Consider the following 11360-nt stretch of genomic DNA (forward strand, 5'->3'; position numbering starts at 1 on the left):
CTTCTAAAGAGGGGATTGCAAAGATGTTGTATAAAATCATACTCAAAATTAGATCAAAAATCAACACTTTCAGTTCTGAAAGTATGAAAAGTCGGCAAGGTCGATGATGAAGACCTTGCCGACTTTTTTTTTTGACATACATGAGACGACAGAAAAAAAGTCGGCAAGGTCTTCCAAAAATACCTGTCGGCTGTTGAAAATACCCTACCGGCTGTTGAAAATAACCCGCCGGCTGTTGAGAAAAATGTATTAGTCAGCAAGGTTTTCAAAAAATACCCTGCCGGCTGTTTATTAGTCGGCAAGGTCTTCAAAAAAAAACCTTGTCGGCTGTTGAAAAAATTTACAGCCGCCATGGCTATTATGAAAAGTCGGCAAGATATGCATGTCACGACCTTGCCGGCTGTATTGGCCGGCAAGGTCTTCAAAAAATACCCTGCCGGCTGTTGAAAAAAATTTACAGTCGCCATGGCTATTATGAAAAGTCGGCAAGATATGCATGTCACGACCTTGCCGGCCGAAGACACGGAAATTATACTTTTTGATTTCTAACCTAATATAACAATTATATAACAACCAAATCACACAACACAATGATGGGTTTAAGTTTAGACATCACTTAGAGTCTTCTTTTCGCCGGCCAATGTTGGAAAATCAATGTTGAAGATTTTCGGTTGATGGAAGAAATGGAAGAAGATGAAGGGGAAAAGCAGAGAGATTAGGGAAGATTAAGAGTTTTTTAATTTTAGGGTTTAATTTTCAATTAATTAGTTATTGGGTATTAAAGTAAAATCACCAATTTTGACCACCCCTTAGCAAAAGTACTAGGTCCGTTTTGATTTGGGTATACCCCAATCAATCTGGGTATACTCCAATCTCGCCAGGATATATAAACAGCCTAAAAAAAATCCAATTCCATTACATAAAAAAAAATCCAACTCATACTTAAAATACATACTTAGACCGGGTTTTATGGAGGTTCCCCACCTTTTCCCAACTCTAAAAACCTGTCTAAAGTCTTGATTCCCACTCACGTTCGCCATGGAATTGGAATCCATGCGGGAAAAGATCGTAAACTGGTAGTGATTATCTGTTTTGGAAAAGGAAAAGTAAAAAATAGATCATAAATTGTCCTTTTTGGAAAAGGAAAGTAAAAGACGAATAATAATTGTCCGTTTTCTTAAAGCCTTTGCAACTTAGTGGAATGGGAATCCATGCGGAAAGAGATCTGATAATGATTATCTGTTTTGGAAAAAAAAAATAAAAAATAGATCATAAATTGTCGGTTTTGAAAAAGGAAAAGTAAAATACAAATTATAATTGTCTTGTTTTTTTAAAATCTTTGCAACTTAGTGGTCAAGAAAGATTTTAACATAAAAATCAATTAATTTATAGAAACTTAATGTGACCATTAGAGAATTAAGTGGGATTCTAAAAATTCGTGGACCCAACCCAACAAATTAGACAACAAACAATCATCCTCTACTTTTCTCTTGAAACCGGGAACAACCATAAGGAATAGGCTCTTTTCATGGTGACATGAAAAGGCAATCAGGAATGGCTTGGGAAGAGCCATAAGATCCGGTCTTAGCAAAAGAATTGGCCAGAATCCTGGTTAGGAGGGCCAAGGCGGCATAAAGAGCTAGGGGTCGAGGTGGCACGACTTCTTTTTATAAACACCGAGTGCGAATTCGTGCACACTACTTAACGAGTGTATATTTCACATTTCAATCTCTATCCTTGATTTAATTTAGGGAGTTATGTAACGAGGACCCGGATTTTTTAACATGGAGGGTAATGGAACTATCAGTTAAATAATCGCCCAATCGAAAGATTATGTGAAATATACACTGATCAGAGGAGTGTGAACAGATTTGGACTCCCAAACACCGGTTCTTTTTATATCCAGTGGGCCTATCGGTTTTATAAACACCAGCTCTTTTTATTTCCATCGATATTTATTTTTGCAACGAGTCAGACGGAAGAGGAGAAAACCATGGAGTCAGGGAAGATAACCGCGGAAGAGGAGAAATTCACCGATCCCATCAGGTATTGAGGTTTAAATGAGTTATTTTTGCAAGAGAATTTAGCATTGAACGTGTTACTAATTGATTCAGAACTAGGGTTTGTTTTTCTTAAACAAGTAAAATATGTATATAGTTTAGAATCGAATGTGGTTATTGACTGAGATTCAGAATTAGGGTTTTTTTTTGGGGGGGGGATTTGACACAAATTTCTTCTATTGATTTTGTTTCAGTCGTTATGAGTCAGACATACTTCAATTACTGGATCATTGGGATTCTTTTAATACAGATTCTAAAATTGGTGTAATATTGGAATATTTAAGCTTCTTGATTTCTCTAGAGTCGCTTTATGTTGATTATTTGTATGGAAAGCTTGATGAAGATCGATCTCCTCCTAAACACCCACTACTTTTTCATGCCACTATTCTGAAAAGAATTGATATCACACTTTGGAATCAATCGAGAATCAATCGAGGGAGGCAAACAAGCTTCTGGAACAACCTAATCAAGATGAAAATCTTGCCTACTTGAAATTGTTTTTGTAGAAATATCTCAAAGAATTAAGAGAAGCATATTGGGTGAGTAACCATCTTTTTCTTTTTGTAGACCGTCTTTCTTTGTTGTATATATTCATTTTTTATGAAAACATTAACCAATAATTTAGATTGTTTGTTTTCCTCATTACAGGCCTCGGAAGAGAAGTGCAAGGAAACAGCAAATCATGTTAGAGCTTTATGCACATCTTTGGCTGTAAAGCGTAGACAATTTGACATCCCCGGATTTCGGTTAAGAATAGCTACCCTCATCAAAAACTTGTCTTCTCTTGTTATAACCCCCCCACGCAGGTATGTCTATAAAATGATTATTGCTGGATTCAATTGTGGTTAGCTTTATTGATAAGCGTACAATCTTATTGATTAGGGGTTTACTTGTGGGATCCTGTGATTTTGTTGTTAAAGAAACAGCTTAAGGTTATGATGTGGGATCATGTGGTTTGTTCGAACACCAATAATCTGTTCTTTTTAAGGTTTTATGTTTAGTTTTGGATTGTTCTTGGTAGTAAAACAAATACATTGACACCCTGTAGGATAATTGAATTAGGCACAGAAAACTAACCCTGTTCGCCACTTCAGTTTTTTTTTTTATTGTAACAGTTCATCTCTAGTATCTAATTACTGTTTTAGTTTGTGTATTACTATACGTGGGTACATGAATCTTTTTTTCTTTTTTTCTTTTTAACTTCCTCCTCATTAGCCACAATAAAACAGTTGGGTACCATCTGATTTTTGCTTTTTCGGACTTTTGAATGAATTGGAATGAGTCACCTACGAGGCCTCAACCTCAGCAATCATAGTCTATCGGGGATTACTTTTTTTTGGGGGGGGTATCAAGTTGTGCAAAGTTCATTTGACTTGTGAGATAGGTTAGAAGAACTTAGTTGAAGAGGATTGTTTATCTAGATATAGTAAATGCAATTCATGTTCTTTTTGTCTTGCTGATGACATACAATTCATGATTAAATTTAGGGTTCAATTCAAACTTTATGTATCTGGATGGCAATTGCACCTAGCGGTGACTTTCCAGTTTTAAAACTATGAGAATATGCATTTCAAAAAATATGAAGTTTCACGAATACATTTAAGTTTGACGTCTATGCTCTTTTCTATTGAACTTATATGTACGCATGGAATTGGGACTGGATTGAATCTTTATGTACTTAGCTTTGTAAGTTTATGCATCAGGTTCCCGAAAATATTGAAGTTTTGATTTCTGATTCCTGAAATTCTTATTGGATTTTTAGGTCAGTTGGAGGAACTCGGTCAAGAGGGCAGGTGACCCAGGTCAGGGTTTTGGAAGTCTGATCAGAAAGGAGCTGTTCAGATAGGTGATGTTCTCAATGGACTCCTATTTTGCTAGGGTGATAGTGATACCTAGTTGACCCAACACGGGGTTTAAGTATTCTGTCAGTGTTAAGATCAGAAATGACCTGTCCTTTGAGGTGGCATTCTCAATGGATTTATATTTTGCTAGGTTGATGGTACCTAGTTGACACAAGCCAGGGTTAAGATTTTGGATGTATCAAACAGTCTGATCATGAAGAATGAGAAAGGAGGTGTTGGTTAAGGTGTCATTCTCAGTGGATCTTTAGTTTGCTATAATAGCTTGTATGTAATTGCTCGCAGCTGCTTATCATGTGGTTATAATTTCTTGTCAGGGGTGAAATTCTTACTATATGAAGTCTTCGATGAATATCAAGTTGTTAATGGATTTTTTTGTATTACTTCACTGTTCAGTAGAAACTTGACATACCTTTTCGTTACATGCTTCCTTCCGTGATTAGATGGATAGTAGAAACTTGATCACATACCTAAGACAATGAGTTTCTATAATATGCTGTGGAAATGGACTGGTCTTTTGATATATTAGGTTCTTTCCATTCCATGGCCGGGTTTGCCTGTGGTTGTATGCTTGGTATAGGGATTTTTTTTTGTCATGGAATTTTACCAATGGAGCGAACAACTGAACGCCCAAATCACACACCAAATGAAATATGATAATTACTTTTCCTGCATTTTTTTTTTGTGTGGTATATGATTGAGAATTTTAGGCTCCTTTTTGTGACTCTGGACTCGGTACTGGATATTTTTTTAAATTTTCACCAAGATTGGTTTTCTGGAAGTACTTAAAGGTATGAATTCTGCTGTTTGAACCGGCTGAGTGTGCAACTTTGCCATAGATCTTTTTTTTGCCTACAGAAGTTGCCCTCACGTGTAGTACATGGTAAAACATGAAACAGGAGCATCATAGTAAAAAGTAAAAAATAATTAGGATGTAAAGAATTTAAAACCCTAGCCCCAAACATTTCTCATTTCAGAATCCAAAGGCAAATGAGTCCGAAGAACTATTCACACGACAATCCCCTGCAGTTTCCGCCACACCAGTGAAAACCCAAATTTAGGTTTTGAGATCGGTCGATCACAAGCTCTATTCGCTCTCAATTAGTGAAATGAAGAAGAAAGAAATTGGCTCTGATTGGATCATTTGGTATATATTCCCACAATTTGTTCACAACATATCTATTGCCTTGCTGGTTTTATTTTGCGTAATCCTGGAATGCTCAATCAAAGGAATTTCCTAAGATTTGCAAAATCTTCGATCAGCAATCAGAATGGAAGAGGACAAATTTCAATGTCATTGCAAGGTGATTCTTCGTTACAATGTAGTTGTTTGATTTGCAGGAAATTATCTAATCAGACAAGCAATCATCTTCAAAGTTCATCCTAATTGATTAATTAATTGCTTAAGCTTTATGTGTATGTTGTTGTCTTGATCTTGCTAAAACTTGTTTGATTGCTTAATTGCTCGCTGAATTAGCTATTACATGATTATAACTATTGTGAATTGTCCTGAGTTTTTTTTCTTATTACATGTATGCCTTGTGTGACATTTGTGTGTCTTTGGATTGTGTATGTAAGGTTCTAGGAGAAGCTAATTATAGCACACCTTAAGAGATCATTGAGGCTTAATACTAAAGAAGAAGTTGTGAAATTGATAAGTAAGCAAAGGAAATACCAATTGTTCCTTATACTGAATTAGATCATACAAACCAAAACCCTCTTTTTGTTTATCAGCCATTGCTTTCAGCTTCTCAGCAACATCTACCACCTGAACACTTTCTTCTTGTTCCTCTAGCAGCACTGTCAGCTTTTAACTTCTTCTTGCTTTTGCTCTTTTGGATTGCAATACCATGTTTCACCTTCACCATCTTTCGGTTCACCACCCCAAATCTGTGAGAAAATAGTCATAATGGATGTAGAAATCAATTCCGGTAAGGAACAAAAGTGGGTATGAGTTTGTTGCGATTTATCTACATCAGAGGTCTTTTCCCTGAGAACTATTTCAATGATAAATCAGTTCCTGCTTTAGGTAAACTAAATCTCTAGTCAGATTTACTTCAAACTCTCAAAATTTCATGCCTATTGATCTTGAATCCAGAAGACTCATTGACTGGATGGGAGAAAGTATAACGCTCTCACTTACAACACGCACACAGAGAGATTTACACAAATACCTTAACTGCAAGCAGGATTACCTAAAGTTCGATCCTTCTCTTGTGGTTTTTCAGGCGTTTATGATGCATTAAAGAAGAAATACCTGAAAATACTTTTGTTATGCTTATCTGAACTGAAGCTATTCGAAGGACTTGATGAGCAAGATTTAGTCATTGATAAGCTAGAGTTGGATTTCATTTTGAGTACGTACTCTTAAAATAGCTTTGAATTCTGGGTGCAGACTGATAAATGAAGTTTATGCTCATACATGAATGGATTGTGTTGTGCAGTTTCATTTAGCTATTCAAATTTTGACAGTGAAGAGGTTATGTTAAACATAAGCCGAACGGAAATAGGAAACAAGGAGCAACTTTCAAGTCAATGTCAATACAGACACTTATGCCTAATCAAACACGGTATAATAGTTAGCATCTGAGTTTTTTTTATTTTGTTGTTGTTTCTTGCACTCCAAGGCTTTGAATCCATTGGATTACTTTGCTGACTGTGCTTAAACACTTTTACTTGGTTTTGGCAGGAGCTCTGCTTGGAAGATGATCCGAACTCTGGTTCAGTTAATGCAAACTCTAGACCGTATGCCAGAAGTGGTAAAAAGTTTCATTATGCTCTTCATATGAAAGCATTATTAGGTGTTCGAGTAAGTTTCATGTCTACGATTTTGATAAAATTTCTGTAGTATGAGGATGTCATTGTAGTTTCTTAAGCCTTGTCCTGTTTGTCTTTTGCCCGTGTTTGCACCATTGCACAAACAACACCCTATCAGTTATTAGTGTCCAATTGAAGTAAAAAGTACACAATTCATGGCCTAATATCCGTGTCTGCAAACAATTGCCGAAGAGTAAAGATGCACCAGATCATCTGTATTCTGCTGTCAACTAAATTTTACAGATGTCGTTTGAAACTAAAGTACGCTTGATTTGTCTTCCTCGACTCTTTGTGTATTCTGTTCTAAATTTAAATATGCCCCCCTGGGCTGTTGGATGCATGCACAAAAGTTAATACACTCAATCTCATTCATTCAATTAATATAGTTTATAATTATAAATGTTTTGATTTTTGAATGGAAATACTGTTCTAACATTTGTCTTGTGTTTCGGAAAACCTGCAGACAGCAGCCTACTATAGCAAGATAAACTTATGGCACAACTTATTTTTCTTGTGAACCAAGTTGACGAGAAAGTTTTACGAGGGAACGATGAAGATTACTTGTATATGAAGGTGATTTGGGCTTTCTATGTGAATCAAAGGTACCTTATCCTGGTAACTTAGTAGTTAATCTATCAAGTTAGATCAGACATAGTTTGTTTATAACCCAAGACTCCCCCCTTTTATTGTCAAAGCAGGCTCTGTGTCATGTCCTTCCACTGGAATATATTACGATATCTAAACTTCAAATCAAGTTAGAAGGAGAGGTAAATCAGGCAACTCTGCGTAAACTTCTCTGTAAGATGGCATGTGGTGGATTTGTGGGCTTTAGGAATGGCTTCAGCAAGGGGACTGGATGTAGCTCCGCCCTGAACATTTCAATGGTCATGAAGCCGGGAACACCAAAATACTTGATTTGATTTCTTGCTGCAATAGGAAACAGGCAAGTCCCTAACTCAAGGAAATCAGAAGAAATCCCTTAATTGATGTGACTAGCTACATGAGGATTTTCGGCCATATGGAGAATTAGGTTGTTAATTTCCCTAACTCAAGCAAATCAAAAAAAAGTAAGTGGGAATGTTATAAATACCCTTCATTTTAGTTGTCTTTGCACAAATTCTTCCGAGGGGTAAAAAATAATTTTTTTGGAGTCAACTTGAGAAAGTTGCTTCCACTTTTTGGAAGCAACTTGTGCCAGTTGCGTCCAATTCTGAAAGCAACTTATACGCGTTGCTCCCACTTTTCAGAAGGTAGCGAAAATAAATAAGGGCATATTTTAAGGGGTGAATTTTGAGGGGTATAAATAATGTTTCCAAAAAATAATTCTTTCCTTCTTTTGAAAACGGGGAAACCTTTTCATTAATAGAAAATCAAGGTTACATTGAGATTGAGTACAAATTCAAAAAATCACAAAAAAAGAAAAAAACATTTTGCAATCGAACAATAGTAAATATTTCGACAAGGGGAACGGAAGGAAAAAAAAGATGTTCCAAAGGAGTGATGAACCCAATTTTCGTTCTTGAATTCGAGAAATTGTTTTAAAATAAGAAGTCAATTCCAAAAATCAGAACCAAAATATTCCGCTTCACAAAAAGTTATTTGTAATTTTACTGCTAGAAGTCAAAAAGTTATTTTTTAGAATGTATCTAAACATCCTCTAAATCTTCATACCATGAGAGTTACCCTTATCCGCATGTACATGGCTTCTAGTAAACAACATCAAACAAGAATAAAATGGTAAAAGTTAGGGGTGTAAGAATCCTAAGTTAACTGTAACCCTAAAAGTTGGGGCTGCAGAGAATCCTATAAAGGGAACTCTAACCCTAGACATTTCTCACTCTAAGCATACTGTGAGGACTCTGCACTTTCCGCCACCACAGGAAAACCCAAGCAAAGAAATTCAGGTTTTGAGATCACAAACTCTACATAGAGAAGAAATGAAAAAGAAGAAGAAAAGAAAAGGAAGAGAAAAGATTGTTCCTCTATTGAGTTGGATCATCGGTATAAGCGTACTCGGAATCAGCCATAAAATCACAAATCCAGATTTGGATGGTAAGTGTTATGAATTAATTCCTGATAAAATTTTCAGATTATCCGAGTTTAAGTACTTCATTATACAACTTTGATTATTCAATGCAGTGATGCAGCTTGGAGACTACATCCATATTTTTGGCTCAATGACTCGGTAGCTTTTGAAGTGATTGAGTACCTAGTGAGCTGGTGGTATTTCTAGGTGTATCTTTCCAAAAATTGTGATGTTGAAGCAGGAAGCACTGGATTGGGTGAGTGCACCGATCCAAAGGGAACGAACCCAGGAAGATTTTCACTTCAATTTGAGTTTTGGAAGCTGATCTAAAAATGAAAATGGAGGTGAAAAAGATGAATTCTCTGAAATCCAAGGTATATATTATTTGGTTTTTAGCTTTAATGTTTAGAAGTTTCCAATTTCTTATGTAAATCGAACCTATCTTGTATGGTGCTGGTTTATCCTTATGAACTGGACGAAGAAATCCGAAGGCAATAGTCCTGTTGTGAGTAGAGAGGATTCTCAAAACAACTCACAGGACCCGCTTGTTTGGAGGAAATTGCTGTCTGATTGTAATTTCCTTTTCAGCGTCACTAATGGACTGCTCTTGTGGTTAGGCTTCCTGTCTAAGCGATTGTGGGCTTCAACCACCACAGAATCGGAATCAAATGGAGAAAATGTGAAATTCAGAAAGGAATTGGGTACCACCAAAGATGATCTTCAATTGGCATAGAAGAGTTCGACTTACAGTTTCACTATAAGGTGATTCTTCTTTACAAGGGATGTAGTTATTTGATTACTTGCTTAAGCTTCGTGTGTCTGTTATCTTGATCTTGCTAGAACTATAACTAAGTGTGAATTATTAGTCGCTCACTAAATTTTTGTGGCTAACTGTTAACCATATCGGCTCATAGAAGTTCTGAATTTGTGGAACTATTGCGTATATGTCATTTGTGATATCTGTGTCTTTGTAATGTGTATGTAGGTTCGAGGAGAAGCTAATTATACACACATCTGAAGACATATATATATATCTAAAGGTTCGTGGTTGTCGTCATGAGGATAATACTAATCAGAAACAAGCGAAGGAAATAGCATGATTGAGACAAACATATCCTGGATTGACCAAGATGCTTAATGCTGCTTTGGCAAGTGAAGGTCCTTTGCTAATATTACTTACTTTGATGTTAATACCTTATCCGTGTGAGCTTTCTGTAAAATGTTTGGCTCATAAAACGAAATCATACCCTACAGGGGAATATCCTTCATTCCTCACTTATTTATGCATAGCCTTGACTTGCGCCGTTCTTGGTTTCCTGATTTCATGTTTCTCGCATGGATGATGGGTTGGGTAACAAAAAAGTTCGAAAGCCAGTGAAACTCATTTGTTATTCTACTTTTTAAGCATCAATAAACCTGAGATTTTGTTGTTTTAGATTTGATAATTTTCTGAAATAAGTTTTGATCTGGTTTCATATAAATGAAGATACTTAACATAAATGTTCATTATTTCATGTTCTGTTATCACTTTATGTGTCTGTTGTCTTGGATCTTGCTAGGAAATGTGGGAATAGTTAGCTGCTGACGAGAATTATGTGGTTGCCTGTTATTTATATCGGCTCATAAAAATTCTGAATTTGTGTGTATGTCTTTTGTGATATCTGTGTTTCTTTGTATTGTTTATGTAGGCTCGAGGAGAAGCTAATTATACAGTACTCCTGAAGAGATTTATCTAAAGGTTAGGGGTCCTTGTCGTAGAAGGGGCTGTTAGGACAAGCCATTTAGGCTAATGCTAAAGCAGAAGCGGCGAACATTAAAGTTAAAGTAGAAGCACAAGTAGCAGGTGAAGAATGTTAAGGAGAAATGAGCATAGCATTACATTAAGTATATAAGATGTCTAATTAAAATTGATTGATCCATAAGCAGAAGGAACGGAGATTTGTCTTCTTTACATGGTTCCTACAACTGCAGAGTGGAAATCCTCTTCGTCGTTCAATTGCTTTGCCGATCCAAAGTCGGCTATCTTGGAAGTAAGATGGTTGTCTTGTAGAACATTCAACATCGGCAGGCTTTATATATCTCTATGCACAATTTTGCATTCGGTTCCCCCATGTAAAATACAAGATTCTGCGCTATACACAATGCAAATTATAACTTGAAGTCTCCTAATGCGGTCTTTCCTTAAGATTTGTATTGAAGAACCTTGGCATAAATTAATCAAGTTAGGAAGGAAATGAAATAACAATTTCAATAATATAGTTCAGTTTTGGCATGGTCACGTTACCCAGTAATGCATTGTCTAAGCTTCAATCGGCCGTTTATCCATATATGTAGAAATTGCGTTTACTTCATTTGGATAAATGACTTTCCTTGCCATCCCATTTGGGAGAACTCCCTGCACAGTTAAAGGAATCTCGTAACATTTGGGGAACTCCCTGTACAGTATTTCATATCACATTGGAAATTGTAAAGTTATGTGAATACCAAAACCACCTTCACCAATCATGTTAGCTGATCTTGAGCAGCAACTTTTGTCAACATAAGTTCTAAAACTCAGAACAAAGTTGTGGCAGACTTATGACATGAAATGCTACCTAT

General features: G+C 36.2%; 1 protein-coding gene and 2 long non-coding RNA genes across 4 annotated transcripts; all 3 read left to right on the forward strand.

Moving 5' to 3' along the window:
* The first annotated feature begins 1937 nt into the window (after positions 1–1937).
* On the forward strand, positions 1938–4341 carry LOC113283840. Its single transcript, XR_003327702.1, has 4 exons — positions 1938–2046; positions 2255–2599; positions 2709–2866; positions 3823–4341. It is a non-coding gene; the product is annotated as an uncharacterized LOC113283840 (long non-coding RNA).
* Positions 4342–5128: 787 nt separating this feature from the next.
* On the forward strand, positions 5129–6789 carry LOC113278260 (meiosis-specific protein ASY1-like). Its single transcript, XM_026527151.1, has 4 exons — positions 5129–5223; positions 6148–6276; positions 6364–6489; positions 6609–6789. The coding sequence occupies exons 1-4, from the start codon at positions 5136–5138 to the stop codon at positions 6626–6628; spliced, it is 363 nt and encodes a 120-aa protein (XP_026382936.1). The 5' UTR covers positions 5129–5135; the 3' UTR covers positions 6629–6789.
* Positions 6790–8490: 1701 nt separating this feature from the next.
* On the forward strand, positions 8491–11049 carry LOC113283841. Of its 2 annotated transcripts, XR_003327705.1 has the most exons (6): positions 8491–8788; positions 8876–9136; positions 9380–9524; positions 9748–9920; positions 10451–10605; positions 10689–11016. It is a non-coding gene; the product is annotated as an uncharacterized LOC113283841 (long non-coding RNA). The 2 variants fall into 2 exon arrangements; XR_003327704.1 differs by having other exon boundaries at positions 10451–11049.
* The last annotated feature ends 311 nt before the right edge of the window (positions 11050–11360 follow it).

This window comes from Papaver somniferum, chromosome 5, assembly GCF_003573695.1.
Source record: "Papaver somniferum cultivar HN1 chromosome 5, ASM357369v1, whole genome shotgun sequence".
Lineage (NCBI taxonomy): Eukaryota > Viridiplantae > Streptophyta > Magnoliopsida > Ranunculales > Papaveraceae > Papaver > Papaver somniferum.